The 16,127-nt window shown below is 40.4% G+C and overlaps 2 protein-coding genes across 3 annotated transcripts in view; one reads left to right on the top strand and one right to left on the bottom strand.

The window, feature by feature from the left end:
- RANBP9 (RAN binding protein 9) overlaps positions 1–8,365 on the top strand; it is a 94,495-nt gene extending 86,130 nt beyond the window's left edge. The window contains exons 13-14 of the mRNA XM_009204465.3: positions 4,098–4,209; positions 7,371–8,365. Of these exons, the coding sequence (XP_009202729.2) occupies positions 4,098–4,209; positions 7,371–7,501 (243 nt within the window). The 3' untranslated portion in view covers positions 7,502–8,365. The remainder of the gene's footprint in view (positions 1–4,097; positions 4,210–7,370) is intronic.
- Positions 782–15,091, bottom strand: NOL7 (nucleolar protein 7). Of its 2 annotated transcripts, XM_017957586.2 has the most exons (9): positions 12,738–15,091; positions 12,590–12,650; positions 11,857–11,915; positions 10,608–10,639; positions 10,270–10,351; positions 9,529–9,650; positions 9,373–9,450; positions 9,015–9,117; positions 782–1,667 (listed from the first exon to the last, which is right to left on the bottom strand). In XM_017957586.2, exons 1-8 carry the CDS (start codon positions 13,001–13,003, stop codon positions 9,044–9,046), a joined length of 774 nt encoding a protein of 257 aa, XP_017813075.1. In that variant the 5' UTR covers positions 13,004–15,091; the 3' UTR covers positions 782–1,667; positions 9,015–9,043. The 2 variants fall into 2 exon arrangements, with proteins under 2 accessions (XP_017813075.1, XP_003897123.1); XM_003897074.4 differs by lacking the exon at positions 782–1,667 and having other exon boundaries at positions 8,666–9,117.
- Positions 15,092–16,127: the final 1,036 nt, after the last annotated feature.

Below are 16,127 nucleotides of genomic sequence, written 5' to 3'. Positions count from 1 at the left end.
CACGAGAGAGAGAGATTTGATTAATGTTGAAGGTCAGGTGGCACACTGTTTCTCTTGACCTTTTTCCTTTTAGTTTTTTCAGTCTTCTTTCCTCTTTTCCTGTTGTCTTTGTTCCTTATCTGCTACGTCTTCCAGTGGCTCCCAAAAGAACTCTTAAATTGTTTGTTGAGCAGCTGTTTATTGAATTTTTGCAGTGTGGAGAGGCATTGTTGTAGGGACTCTGGGAAGTCCAGTATGAATGAACAGCCCCAGCCTGCAAGGAGCCTTTAGTCTAGTAACTGAAGTAGCAATAGAACCATTGAGAGTCACCCTATTTAGAAACTGCTCCAGATTCTAAACTAAATATGAGTACAATTTGAAAATCCTACCTAAATGATGTCATATTTCCCTCAGAAGTTATTCCACTGAGGTAATGTTTTTTGCTTTAAAATAACCCATAATGCTACATATTTCAGGTATTTTCAGTTTTGTGCCTTAATTCTCATGTGCATATATTTTAACTAGCTAATAACCGTAGTGGCACTAGTTTGTATTATTTTGTTGTAAGAATTTATTTCCTCCCAGTTTTCTATGTATTATTTCCAATTATTTTTAAATGGCTACACAAGGCTGGGTGTGGCAGCTCACACCTCTAATCCCAACACTTTGGGAGGCTAAGGCAAGAGGATTGCTTGATCCTAGGAGTGCGAGGCTGCAGTGAGCTGTGATTGCACCACTGCACTCCAGCCTGGGTGACATAGTGAGACCCTGTCTCAAAAAACACACAAAAGGCTCCATGATATTTTATTGTTGCTGTATAGGTTTATTTCAGCATTGCTTTGTTGTTGGATTTTTCCATTTGCTTTTATGTCAGATGCTTTAGTGACATCTTTATACATGCATCTTTGTTTCTTCACATTATTCCACTGAGATAAAGTTCTAGAAATAGAATTGAGTCAAATAATATGAACATTATTGTGGCTCTCACTACATGTTGCTATACTGGTTTTCAGAAACCCTCTACCAACTTTTACCAGCAGTAATAAAAGAACGTACCAATGGCACTACTACATTAATGCTACTTTAGTGGGTTTAACATATGTTAGTATCTTAAAATTGCTTATTTGCATTTCTTTGGTTATCATCACCAGTTAATTTTTACAGTAGGCTTTAAACCATTAGTATTGTTTTGCCAGTTTCATTCATTTTCCTTTGTGAAGAAAGAATAAAGTCCTAGATGTTTACTACTGTGAGTTTGATGGTATAAAACATTTTTTCTTTTTAAGGCTCTGTTAGTTTTGTTGCTTACAGCCTCACTCTAATTTCAAGCCATGTTTTATAGTGTTGTTGTGTGATCCTTCTAAAATGAAGTCTAATCCGTATCGGTTTCCTTCATTTTAAACCTTATTTCCTTATTGGAAAAACTTCAAGCTTTTTAGTATGTTTTTTGGGGTATTTTAGCATCTAACCGCTTATCCATGTTTCCAACCATGCTTTTTTCTCCTTTCTCTCAGCCTCAGTTTGCATGTATTAAGTCAATAGTGATGTACTGTGTGTTATTTATTTACATGTAAGCCTTCCCCAGGAGACTTGTGAGTTCCTTGAAGCAGTGCCTAGGTCCTGGTCATCAGTGTATCCTCAATATCTGGCAGCTGTATTCCGTAAACATATGTTGAATTGTACTGAAACTGAAATACCAGAGAAAAATTTTAGACTTTTTTTCTTCTTAACATTTAGATTGGTAACTAAAAGAATCTGCATCTTACTATTCACTGCCTCAGTTTGCTTCTGTAGATGACAGACATGATATTAACCTTAGATGATTATTGTAAGGATTAAATAGATGATCCATATTAGTGCTTAACACACTTCTTCATACAATATTAGTGCACAATATATTGTCATTTTAAAGAACTTTTTCTCTGAGTTTTTAAACACTACAGTGTAGTCTTTTTTTTCTTTAAGTGCCAGGGTACAGGAACTTAAAAGTTACATGTGCAGGATGTGCAGGTTTGTTACATAGGTAAACGTGTGCCATGGTGGTTTGCTGTACTAGACAGTGTAGTCTTAAGATTTGGGACTGCGACATTTCCCATTTTCGGTGGCATGTTAGGTTTAGGCTGTGAATATAATTTTGTACTTGAAGTTTTTGTTTACCAAGTATTCCTTGGAAAAATTGTTCAATATTTCTTTTTAAATTTATTTCTATACTATGGGTATGGTACCCTCATCAGATGGTTGTGGGATGTCTTGAGCAAAGCTCAATCTTTAAAAATAACGTGATTTTTTTTTTTTTTTTTTGAGTGGAGTCTCTGTCATCCAGGCTGGAGTGCAGTGGCACGATCTTGGCTCACTGCAACCTCCGCTTCCTGGGTTCAAGCTATTCTCCTACCTCAGCCTCCCGAGTAGCTGGGATTAGAGGCATGCACCACCATGCCTGACTAATTTTTGTATTTTTAGTAGAGATGGGGTTTCACCATGTTGGCCAGGTTGGTCTTGAACTCCTGGCCTCAAATAAGCCGCCCGCCTCTGCTTCCCAAAGTGCTGGGATAACAGGTGTGAGCCACCACACCCGGCCAAAAACAAAATAATGTGTTTGATTTGGGTTAGCTTTACAAGATAAAGGATCATATGTTCCTTCCATGGGTTGGGAAGTAGAACCAAGTAGCGTTGTGGGATGCATAAAACATCTTCAGTGCTGGAAGCAGCAGGTCTTGCTATCAACAGGCGTATGAATTATCTTCCTGTACCAAGCACCTGAGTAGCTTCAGGGGATTCAAAATAGTATGGTAAATAATTTTTATCTTCAAAAAACTTTTATTATAATTGGAGCAGAAAACTACCCAGAATGAAATATTCAGCAATATAAAACAGTGGAGGAGTCATGTTTGTTTACGTGGAGGCACGTGCATTCCATGCCTTGTGGTCTCAGACTGACTTCACAGCATTTCTTCATGGGTTATTCTTCTCTAAATCCACAATGTTAGAGGCTCATTTGGATGAGAAAGGGCAAGAGTAAAGTTGATCATGAGCCTCTCTCCCACCTCTGCTTTCATAACACTAGTAAGATAACCAGAGAAATGATGGAAAATGGGTGTGGAATCTGATTTTTTGAGCAGCTGAACCTAGGAGAGGGTGCTCTTTAGGAATTTCAGTAGTCAGCATTTTGAAAGTGTTATGTTCCTGAACTCACAAATTGACTGTTTCTGCAGCAACTCTCCATGTCTGCCTTCAGAATTGGGAAGAGTTCTGAATTTCTGTATAATATTGCTCTGGATTAGGGTATTGACTTTTGGCATAATAATAAGACATCATTTATTGAAAGATTAGAATGAACTGATACTGCTAATTTCGTTTAGTTCTCATACAAATCTAGGAAATAGGGCCTCTTATCGTCCCCATTATGCAGATAATGAAATTGGCACTTAGATTGTTACTTGCCAAAGGCCACACAGCCAGTTAGTGGTGGGGCTTGGATTTGAAGCCAGTATCTGAAACCACCATTAGTATGTGCCTCTCATAGAAAGAAGACAAAAATATAAAGTAGTTGTTTGAAAAGAAGACTGTCAGTTATTTTAAGTTTTGAAGAGGAGTGGCTTGAAAGTAGCTGGAAATAACTGAATGCATAAAACAGGTCCTGAAGGGCAGCCTGTTCAATTTTTTCATAACTGAATTTGAGAAGATGATATTCAGTGAGATGTGTCCAGTTCCTAAATCTGTTGAAAAAAGGAAATGCAGGCCCTCTCCTTTGACTGTCACATTCATATCAGTAGTAATAAATTGTGAAGTAAAACAACTGAATGTTTTGCCTTCCACTCTCCCTACACCTGTACTAGTTCATACCTTTGAATTTTTTTATTTTTTTCTGTTTTGTGTTTAGGGATGGGAGGAAGATGAATGAGAATGGCTGTCTACAGGAAAAATGAAAATAAATTAGGCTTTGCTGCATAATTTAATTGTTCAAAAATGTAGAGCATCCCAGTGCTAGGAGTAAGTGGGTTTAAAGGTTACATTAGTCTAGTGCCTGGAAGCCATATTTTACCTCCCAACTTGGAAACATTTGTGAGCATAAGAGTTGAACTATTTGAATTAAAACTAAATTGGTGTGTTTTCAACAGGATGCATTCAGTTTACTAGCATATTCAGATCCCTGGAACAGCCCAGTTGGAAATCAGCTTGACCCGATTCAGAGAGAACCTGTGTGCTCAGCTCTTAACAGTGCAATATTAGGTAAGTAAAGCCAAATAAGGCACAATTTCAACTAGATTCTCTGAAAATTTAAGAGAGGGTGTTTGTACCGGCATTTGTACTTTGGTAAAATCGTAAGGAGAATGTTTTCTACATTTTTTAAATATAAAAATACCTAAAATATAGAAACCGCCCTCCTTTAATTCCAGATTCAAATGGATTTAAATAGAATAAAAACAGTAAAACAGGGTACAACTTGGGATGTTTGGGAAATAGAAGTTTTTTTGTGCATGTATGTAAGCATTTCTGGTAGCCACGAATGTCTACTCTCATTTGAATGAGAGATTTGGTGGTTCTTTTGTATAATTCAAACTATTGCCCTACCAGAGACATTCCTTACAGCCCTCTGTAGTGAAAGGCATTTTCTGCTACTGATTTCTAGGCTAGCAATTGCATGGCATTCTCTAGTTTGGCTGTTGTAGAAGGAATCGGAGAATGTTAACAAGAACATAGATTAATAATTGTCACAAGAGTTAGGCTAGAAGGGAACAGGGTACATTTGAAGAAAATCAAAGTCAAGAAATAGAGGTTTTGGTGGAGAATGAGAATGGAAATAAGGGAGTGAAGAGCTTGAGTATCAGAGAAGCTCAAACTGATCCAGTAGAGGGCAGGATTCCTACCTGGTGCTCCCCTGTTACCTTGTTCCCCACCATTTTGCTTGAGCTATTTGCAATGGGTAGCGGCAGCCTAAGCCACGGGTATTACAGCTCCCACCATGCTTATGAATACGAGCACAAGGGCCTTCCAGGTGACTTGTGAGTACCCTGCAGGACCAAGCCTTGATGTCAAATTCTATTTGCATTTATATCAGCCAGATTCAACTACGTACCCTCACCCAATAAAAAGGGTGGGTGAGGAAGAGAAAAGCAATTTAAAAGGTGAGGCTTAGCCAGGGGTGAGCATGAAGTGCGAAACTCTAATTCGATGTTCCTGTTTGGTTGCCATTCCTATGAGCAACTCACTGTAGAGTGTATGATTCTAGTATTTATATACTGACCAAATACTTTTTGTATGAATTGTGTAACTGCACATATTGTGCATTTCTATATGAATGTGGTATGGTCGATTGTTTACATAAAACAAATTTGAGTTTTGGGCAGTTCTCATCAAAGGTAATTTGCGTAAAGGGTGAGTTTTTATTTGACTTTGAGTCTAATTCCCAGGTAATTGGGACTCCAGTCTAGTTTAGAAGTCTGTGCTGTGCTGTTTGGCCCTGCAAGGTTCAGAAACTTTTAGTCACATATTTCAAATTATTTTAGGAAGATGAGGGCAGTGCCACAAAAAGTAGATGAAAGAGTAGTTTAGATAAGGAGACTTGCAAATGAGGGCCAGGACTCTTACGGCAAGAATGTAAAGGAAGCAAGGAAAAGCATTCATATTTGAGCCTCAGTCTGTTTCTTTGCCCTTAGAAAATTTATTAATTTGTTAAGGATCAGTACTGAAGTTTGGGAATAGGAGTAGTGTCCTTAGTGCTGTAGTCTCTGAAATTTAGGATTTGTATATAAATGTGAATTTTCTTTGGTTAATGTGTTATATTTTCATTGGTTCTACAAAATTCATTTAGCTCCATTGATAAAAGTAACTTAGTAATAATGCTGGAATTGTACAGAAAATTATGGTTTACTATAATTGTCTTTTCGAAGTTACCGTATTGTAGGTAATCATTAAGACCTAATTATTAGATGATACTAATCTTGGAAAGAATTTGAGAAAAAGTGACCCGTTTTCTTTAGGTTTAATTTCTTGAGTTCTTCAAGGGAATTTAATTGAGCACCATTATCTATAGACACATGTACTCTGACATATTGTTCTATATTATGTAGAATCAGCTATAAATAGTGCTTAATCTTATTAATATAAATGCATGTGATTCCTATAAAATTAATGACACAATTATTAAAATGCCATAGATGGGTGTGAATGTTTATAAATACCATGCTATTTATGTAGGGCCATCTGTATAGTGTTATGAAAATTTCATATATCCAAAAAAGTTAAAGATGTATCACCAGATGCTTCCTTTGACCAAAATAAAATTTAAAAAATATTCCCTGTAGATGCTTGCCTTTGAGCACGGTCTTCCCTGTGAACCCTCAAGACACCATACTTTCTCACCAATCTACATGCCTTTTTTGCACACTTTTATTCTTAATCCTGTTTTTGTTTTGTTTTCTAAGTCCTGAATTTGCTTCTTTTTGATACTATGCTTTTTCCCTTTTGCAAATTTCCTCTTCTTTCTCCCACCATCAATTTACATCCTCTGAACCAAGAGTGGAGTTAAACCATATGGAGCCCTCCTAGCCATGTGTGACTGTTTTTGCCCTTTGTTGTCAACTGTGCCTATAAAGAACTGATTAGTAATTTTATTGATTAGTTGGACATTGCCTTCTCATAAAGAGAAACTACCAGCTTCTGAGTCTGGCCACTTTTACCATTAGTTCATTGTTTTTCATCTGTGGCAAGGAACAAATTTTGGTAATTATTGCATTTGTACTACAAATGTCTGACAAAGAAACTTATGATATGCAGGACCCTGAAAATTTATTGGCATTTTAAAAAAATGTCTGAACTGTCCATTGTAAATTAGCACCTCCAAAACTGCAGGGTGGCTCTGCTGTATGTTCTCTCACTGTCACCACCAACACATACTCCCCACCAGCCCAAATAACATTACCTATATATGCCTTGGAGATGGCTAGGCAGCCTCAGTTTGGTCCCATCCACAGAGGTGGAAGAACCCATCAGTGGAAACTCGTAATGAAAACCTGGTGCCTTTTTAGTTTTAGTATCAACTGACTTTGATCAACCAGAAGGGAAATAATTCCTTACTCTCCACTCCAAATATCAAATAAAAAGTTGTACCTTTCCCATCATAGTTAATACGGAAATCAGTTTTTTAGTATCTGATACTTTAAAAATCTGATTCTGCAAGAGTTTAACTTATCGCTGAATACACAATACCCATACTACCTTGTCAGAATAGTATGTCCAAGGCATCTTTTGCTTAGGAACCTTCATTTGCTGATATTTCAGAGTGGTATGGGAGTGGTAGTTTTTAAAGTCATGCAGTATTCTCCTGATTGAAATGTTTTTTAAAATGTCTTGCTAATTGCTGTTTTCATTTTTAAATTATTTTTCTTCAGAAACCCACAATCTGCCAAAGCAACCTCCACTTGCCCTAGCAATGGGACAGGCCACACAATGTCTAGGACTGATGGCTCGATCAGGAATTGGATCCTGCGCATTTGCCACAGTGGAAGACTACCTACATTAGCTATGCATTTCAAGAGCTCACACTTATATTGTGGCATATAGTCAACATGGAAGTAGACCAGCTCTGCTGATTTGAAATTTAGATTTTTTAAATTATGTACTGGGGACAGGTTTTTGTCGCTTTACATTGCTTCCTAGTTTACAGCATGATGCAAATGATTTTCTAACTTAGTGTTAGGAGAAATTATTTTCCATCTTTAACCTCTTAGTTGTCTAAGAGTTAAATATTACTGAATTTCAGACGTTCAAATTGATCATCACAAATCCTTTAAAACAATTACCTAAAAGAAACCAAAAATCCTGCCTTCTTTGTGGGGGAGGGGGGAGAGAGGGGAAGGAAATGGAACAAGTTGTGTTTGTGTTAGCATGTGGGTGATGTAAACTTCAAATTGGGAGATGTTCCGACCCCCACTCCCATATAAGCATTCAATCAGTGTAACTTGCAAAATGCATAAACATCCGACAGTTTGAATTTATAGTGTTGATGGAAGAAATCATTTTTAATGTGTACTGTAAAACTTGAAATACTCAGGAGCTGAGTGAATATGTTTGTTGCTACTTACAATCCCGACCTGTTAGTCCCAGTAGTTTTGTTTTAACATGGTCTTTTTCAACTTTGTTTCCTGTTTAACTACAGATGACTTCTGTTGTAGACTCACAAGTTTAACTGTTGTATTATAACAGTATTACATGTCAACGGTGTGGTTATGACCTTTATTTATATAAAAACCAAATATTTAGTCAATTTACCGTGTCTTAATTTAATCTTTGTACACCTTCCATTTTTAAGTGCTTAAATGAGTACTATATTGCAATAAAATGTAGTGATATAATTAACCAGCCATTAAAAATTTACTTCTACAGATACAGTGTCAATTGAGTTTATATATTAGGTACTTGCATACTTTTTATGATTAATATGAAAATTAGAGCAATTAAAATTAATGGTTTCTACAATTAATCTGAGTTCTACAACCTAAAACTGCCTTCAGTTTACTGGCATCCCTGGATTAGGGTTAAACCTGATATTATGGGTGACACAGAAAGGCAACAGGAAATTAAATTCATTTTTTTCATATTCATAATATGGCATATGAGACTCACCAGGCAAGCAAATCCCCAGACTGGTTAAAAGTAAAAATTTAAACGCTGTTAGTTAGCTATATTTTGTCCACTGAATCTTTAACAGCAAATTGTCTAAGGGCTGCAGTTGGAGACTTTTCTGGAATGTCCATTTCTCCTTTTTGTCCGTGCCATTTTTGCCACCCCTCCCACCCCCCAGTCGGGGAGAGTAGACGAGGTGCTATTGCTGGTATGAGTATGGCTTGAATTCAGTTAAACACATTAAAAAGAAAATTCCTTTTTAAACCACTTTTTCCTCTAGGATTGCAAGGCACAATTCTACTCCAGAAGAATGAAATGTGGTTGAGTAATTCCTCAAATAGGTTTATGATTTTTATAATGATCCTTTAAAATGATCTACCAATAATTTATTAGATAAATTCTATACATACAAAGTACAGATTCTTCATTTAGCATTGATTTACTTCTTAGTTTTCATCTTTCTGACCATCCACCGTCTTTTAAACCTCTTGGCATTTTGTTTTTTCTGGATTCCTAGAATAGAAAGTTGTGCAGTAAGAGTATTAGAGAAACATAATTCAAAATTTTTATAATTCTCTACATGAACGTAATTACTAAAACTGGGTGGGCTTATTATACACTAGATGTATATACATACTACATTGACCTGTTTTTCACAAGTTATATAAGCCATTATAAGGGGCATATAATTATGAACTATCTCCTTCAAAAGAACATGATTCAATATATAAACTTATTAAGAGACAGGAGAATAAAGCTGGATCTTACCCCAAGCATTATTCAAAAACTGGACAGCAGCCTTTTTCACTGGTAACCTCTTGTTGGCAAGAGACAGGAACTTATTTACTAGAAAAGAAAGGTATTTATCATTTCATAGTTTTATTTGCAGTAAAAAGTGAGGAAAATAGTCCATAAAAAAATTACCAGTAGTCCTGTTGGTTCCTGGCCCATATAATGAATTATGTATGAAGGCTTGTGCTGCTTGTTGCCTTGAATCTCTCAGATCTTGGTCTTTTAGCCTGACGGCCAAGTAGCTTTTATTCTGGCTGTTCATCAATATAAAAGGTTAAAAAAGAATTAATACATGCTTGCTTCCCCTGTCCCCCCGCCCGAGACAGAGTCTCACTCTGTCACTCAGGCTGCGCGATCTCAGCTCATTGCAACCTCTGCCTCCCAGGTTCAAGCAACTTGCCTGCCTCAGCCTCCCAAAGTGCTGGGATTACAGGCATGGGCCACTGCGCCCGGCCTACATGCTTGCTTTAAAATATTTTTATAATTTGTCTCACCGTGATAAATGAAACTAATTTTGTATATGCACAGATAGAATAAAACTAAATTACAGGACTACAAGAAACAGACTAACACTCATATTTTAGTAGAGCACACCAGCACGCCTAGCTTACTTTTTTTATTTTGTGTAGAGACTGGGCTTTACCATGTTGCCCAGGCTGGTCTTGAAATCCTGGACTCAAGCAATCCACCTGCTTCAGCCTCCCAAAGTGCTGGGATTACAAGTGTGAGCCACCGTGCCCAGCCCAAAACTGATTTTTCCACAGAGAATCCAATCTGAAATTACTACTAATTAAAATATTTCCCATGTTAGCCAATACTTTAACTCTCTCAGAGGTCTCCTTTATATCCCAAATGAAACAAAAGATTCATTACCTGACAGACTGTACTTTTTGTACTTTAACTTTCTTGGAGTCATTTCCTTTTTCACAGTCTTCATTTTTCTTTTGCAAATTAACTAAAAAATTGAGTTACATTTGCTAATTAGCATTCATGTAAAAATAAATCAGGAAATTTACTGGAGTTCACTTTAAGCATGCACTACACACCGATGTGGATGCAGTTTTTATTTGTATGAAATACAGGGAATAGGCCCCAGCTAACCTTGGCCAGGCCCGTACTGGCTTTCTAAGGGCCATTCATATTTGACTGGAAACATCTGCAAGTGCACTTGACACTTACATGAGAAGTTATTTAAATTAGAATAGTCATACCTTCTTTGACCTTTCCTGGCGATTTCTTGACACTAAGGGAAGAAAACAAAACCACTGACTGGAATGGCAGATAGCAAAGGTTACTCGAAACATGTTACGTTATTTCATCTGGCTTGGCTTTACAAGCAAGGCACCCCCTTTCATTATTACCAACACCCTCAATTTCTACTCAGGAGCTCTCAGTTTGGAAAGCAACAGTCACTCCCCAGTACACTGCCACCAACTCTCAATCATTGGAAGATCTTCACAATGTAAATCTGAAAGCCTATTAGCAGGCTTCCAAAGCAGCAAAATGCTATGGGCAATGGAGTTCAAGTGAAACACTTAATAACAAGTTATATAGTATTTGAAATATGAAGTGAATGGTAGTAGGCCTGCCTCATTTCATTTGGAGAAATCACAAAGGATTAATTTAATAGTGTAGGCACAGGAGACAGTGAACAATGGAGAGAGAAATGTAAATGGACAGAATACAATACAGAAGCATTTGCACAGGAGAAAGGCCACACAAAAGCGGAAGTGATGGGAGGCGGGCGGGCCAAATGAAAAGGTAAAGATGACACTTGAGCTTGGTTTTAAAAGATGAAAGGGAATTTGCCACCAAATAGATTTGCTCTTATGTTTAATGTATTCAGGATCTGAGTAACTCTTGGTAAAGTTTTTTTACTGAAAATTTGAGAGCCACTGGCCTAAGCAAAAAGGGGCTAAATTTCTGAATTTAAAGCCTTAAGGAGAGAGAAAGAGGATAGAAACAAAAAATACAAATATTTAGAAGGCTTAATTTAGTAGGGTTTGACCGATTCCCAAGGACGACTATACCTTTTCGCTTTAAACCATAAAACACCAAAGATGCTAAATGAAGTGGGGAACAGGGAGGAAGGACAGGTTGGTGGTAGGTAAGGCAAGTATGGGACAAATTGAGTTTTCAGAGCCTGTGGATAAGTGCCTGCTACCCCACTAAATGATTCAAAACACTTTGTATTCACCACCACCTACTCTGCCCTAGTACAATGACAGGCAATCAACAAAATGTACTGAATGAACACAATGGGATCAGGAATTCAAAAAACGGCAAAATAAGTGAAACGTAAAGTTACCTCCTTCTTTCGCACCAAATTCATATACCAAGGTAGCTTTTAAATTTGGGTTCTACAATTCCTTCAGCTATATGGAGTCAAATAAATGTACCAGTATATAATTCAAAGATGGGTGTATATAAGCAAGTAATATAAGAAGATCCATTACTTACTTAGTCTGTGAAGCTGTGGTTAACTTCTCTAAAATAGTGTCTGGAAGGAGTTTTCTTTTCTTTTGGAATGAAAACGTTTAAAATTAATAAAGTCATGTACACAGTATGTCCGGAGTTGCTTCTGAAGTTACCACTTTTAAGAATGCCCTACATCTAGGCAAAGAAATGAATTAGGTTGGAAACTGCCTCCACTCCAAGTTATGGGAAGATTGGGTCCACAAAACTCCATATTCTCTGAAAGACTTGATGAAAACTGGAAAAGGTGCCCACGGTATTCCAACCCTCAGGTCACTGTTACAAACTGAAAGCCGTTAAGTAACGCCAGTTCTCTGTGTCGTGTGTGTATCAGACAGCAAAGCAACCATACACCAAGTCTTGTACAGCCCTTACAGTTTACAAACCACCTAATTCTCACAGCAACCTCTTATTTTCAGTTGGTGGACACTAAAGGAGACGAGCTTTTTTTTTTTTTTTTTTTTTTTGAGACAGGGTCTCTCGCTCTGTCGCCCAGGCTGGAGCGCAGTGGTGTGATCTAGGCTCAAGGCAGCCTCGAAATCCCGGGCTCCGCCCACCTAGTCCCCCTAAAGTACTGCCGCGCCCGGCCCAAGCATCTTTCTACCACTGTCAGAGGAAATCTTGGTGACTTTTTCCCCACTCAATATCCTACCAACCCAAATTACATCCACCACGGGAATTATCCGCAGGCCGGGTTGTTTAATCCCTATCCTCTAACCTTCTGTTCGATGAACAGCTCCTCGCGTCGCTTCCTCTTCTCCTTCAGGAGCGTTTTATCCCTGGGAGGAAGGGTGACAAGTCAGCAAAGGGAAGGACAAGCGGGACGAGAAGGGGCGGTTCTCCCCGCCCGGCCGCGGGCTCCAAACCTGCGCACGGTCTCCCGCACTCGCCGCTCCTCTTCTCTCGCTTCCGCCTGGGCGCTGGCGAAAGTCAGCTCCTCCGGGGCCTCGTCGTCAAACTCATCGTCCCCTTCCTCGTCTTCCTCCAGCGGCTCGGCGGCCGCGCCGCTGCTGGGCTGACCGAGCAACAGCCCGTGCTCCGCCTCCTCCTCCTCCGAGGCCGGCTGGCCCTCGTCCACCATCGCCTCCGCCGACGCCGGGGCGCGAGACGCGCGCGGTCGCAGCTGCACCATGTCCCACGCAGCGCTAGACCGTCTGACCTCTGACTCGGAAGCAACTGCAAGCGAAGCGCAAGCGGACTTTCATCGCCCCCTGCGGGTTGGGAGGTCCTCAGGACGGGCGGGGCGCATGCGCGAAGCCAGGAAGGGCGTGGCCTATGGGCAGTGGGTGTGTTTCTTCCACATGGCTCGCCAAGGCCGCCGTAGGGTCGGTTGGACGCCACGGAAAATGCTCTGCGGGCGAGAGCGGCTGGCAGTGGGGCTGGTTTCAAGGCAGGGAAGAGCCATCGCGCTGCCCTCCTCGGCTGGGATGGCGAGACAGGGCTGGCACGGCTCACTCTGTCCAGTGCTTAGAAAACCGGTAATAGCGGGTCCGAGGCGCTGCTCGCCGCAGTTTTTTGGCCCTGGGTTCCGTCAGGTGGATCCAGCTTATCAGTGTTTGTAGATTTGGCTGCGTTCGCTCCGCACTTCGGAGGAGATGGCTTTTCATGGGAAGAAATGCGCTCTAGCAGATGGCCGCCGTGGCCAGTCAGCCCTCCTGTGACGGACGAAGACGCTGGCCACAGACCTCGGCTCTAAAGAAATTTGTACAGCCCGGCGCCCTCGGCCTGCCCAGCCCCGTAGCCGCGGCGAGGCCCGTTAGGATGTGGGCCCTGTGGGAGCGATGTCCTTCCTGGTTCCTAACCCACGGCCTGGAACAGCAGCTGGCCCGTGGCAATGCTGAGCAAATCTCCTGAAGGAATGGCTTCGCCGGTCCCTACAGAATGCACCCGTTTTGTCGTATATACACATACGTACTCTTTTTTTCCAAGTATATTTTATTTCTTGGCAAACATGGCCCTTTGTGATCGCCGTGTTTCTCTCCTCCCATCCATTATACAATACTAAATGATCCATCATTCTTTGAACAAATCAAGCCGTTTCACACCTGCAATGCAATTGTACCGACCGTGCTCTTCCCTCTACTGCTGCAATCCCCCAGGCAGAAGTCCTTTTCATACTTCAAAAATTCCCACCCAGGCAAACTTCAAGCACCTTACCCCCTACCCCATCCCACTCTGCCCATCTCTATCTGCTGTGGTCTGAACCCGCACAAATGTCTCTGTAGTTTCTGCACTGCGTAACAGTTTGTATGACAGTTGCTCCAGCCGTTCTGTGAACTCCTGAGGGGAAGGACCAGGTCTTGCTAGTCATTTTATTTCTAATGTCTATCATATGGCAGATGTTTAATAAATGCTAAGTTGAATAATTCTATCTCACACATATATTGTGTTTTTAATTCTCCTTTCATGTCTTCTGTTTTAGAAGCAGTTCCCAATTTAAAAACAACAAAACCAAATAGGAACAAAAATGGTAAAACTTAACAACAACAACAACAACAAAAGCTGCCGAACCAGAGGTTCATTATGAGAGGAATTGCAAAGAACAGTTTGAAATCTGTAGGCCTTAGTCTAAGATAGAGATTATAAATCAAAAATGTAATCAGACTCCCTGAGATACTGTGCTAACACTAGGAAAAAATACAGTTAACTTGGAGCAGCCCAGGAACAAACTTCTTATAACTGCATGACGGTATTTTATGTGCAAAACTGCTTTATAAGTACTATAAGACTATTACAGGTATTACCAGTGCCCTCAGTGTAAACTCCTTGGCCCACCCATGTAAAGTGTAAATCGAGCCCTCAGGGTCCCTGACTAGTTCTCCAGCCACCCCATAGGCTATGAGCATCCCTCTTCCCCACAAAAAGTACCATTGGGATTTATTAAAGGTTATGCCTTGTAATGCAGTACAAAGTTTTATATGACAGTGTCTTGTTGCCTGTTTCCACAAAAGCCAAGGGTGTAACATTAAATGCAATTTTGCAAGGGGCTGAGGTGATGTGATCCAAGTATGTAATCACTTCAGGGAGCCCACGGATCCAAGGGACCCTGTCATGTATGACCTTCATACACTGTTGATAATGGCCATGCCTCCCAGTCAGGCCTCTGACACTTGTTGGGTAGCAGGCATTCCAAGGCCCCTAAGCACTGAGTTAGCTGGTAAAGGTTAGGGAAAAAGCTGTATTCTTGCTACTTTACTCCAAGGTAGTAAAGTGTATGGAAAATGTACCTGACGGAAATAACTTAAGCATTCCCTAAGAATGACCCTGTATGGCAGATGCATCTGACAGCAATAACTTAAGAAATGAGGGTTGCCATTGGACGTTGCTGCGGGGAGGGTGCTGAGTGAAAGTGCTATATAAACTGCATGCTTTTTATAAGTGGTTGCAGTTCTGTCCAGCCCGCTGCCACTGGACACCCTGTAAAGTTCCCCAAATATACCCTATGTTTCCTTCACTGGCTCCAGGTCTCTTCTTTGGCCCCTTGAACCTGGTGCCATCCCTACTGAAGTTAACAGAGGTCTGGCCCAACATAAGGGCATCATTTTTTAAAGTCCCATGGAAAAAACTCCCAACAGAGTTCAGTGTCTGGGAACGGTTGGCAGGTCCCATAGGAACCATATGCTTCTGCATTTGTGACGATGAGAAACAGTCCACTGTTGACTCTTCCCCCTTCTAAGGGAGCCAGAGCTAAATTTTAGGCAGCTGTGTTTATCCTGGGGGTTCACATATTTGCATCGTTCTTTCTTCTCATCGTGATGTTCTACCTTGTTGGTACTATTCTCTTCCTTCTTTGCATGAGTTCCTGTTGTGAGCTGCCTCTTGTTCACTGAGGTAATGTAGCCAAATAAGGTTAAAAAGCCCCCAGTAAGCCTGGCGCGGTGGTTCATGCCTGTAATCCCAGCATTTTGGGAGGCCGAGGTGGGCGGACCACCTGAGGTTGGGAGTTCAAGACCAGCCTGACCAACATGGAGGAACCCCATCTCTACTAAAAATACAAAATTAGCCGGGCGTGGTGGTGCACGCCTGTAATCCCAGCTGCTCACTGAGGCAGAAGAGTCTCTTGAACCCGGGAGGTGGAGGTTGCAGTGAGCTGAGATCGCCCCATTGCACTCCAGCCTGGGTAACAAGAGTGAAACTCTGTCTCAAAAAAAAAAAGTCCCCCATAAAGCCATATCCTGGGGTAACATCTTTATATAATAAATTACCTACTATAGAGTGTGATTTTATTTTCCACTAAAACTTGTGCAAAAATCAGA

This window comes from Papio anubis, chromosome 6, assembly GCF_008728515.1.
Source record: "Papio anubis isolate 15944 chromosome 6, Panubis1.0, whole genome shotgun sequence".
Lineage (NCBI taxonomy): Eukaryota > Metazoa > Chordata > Mammalia > Primates > Cercopithecidae > Papio > Papio anubis.
The sequence above is the reverse complement of the archived record's forward strand: the minus strand, read 5'-3'. Positions and strand labels throughout refer to the sequence as shown.

Bases quoted from the DNA above. Each gene is read 5' to 3' on its own strand.
- NOL7 (XM_017957586.2), bottom strand. From the start codon at position 13,003: ATGGTGCAGCTGCGACCGCGCGCGTCTCGCGCCCCGGCGTCGGCGGAG. The intron at 10,640-11,856 runs GTAAGTAATGGA...TTCTTCCCTTAG, and splicing joins ACCACAGCTTCACAGACTAA to TGTCAAGAAATCGCCAGGAA. The intron at 9,451-9,528 runs GTAATTTTTTTA...TTTCTTTTCTAG, and splicing joins AGGAACCAACAGGACTACTG to TAAATAAGTTCCTGTCTCTT.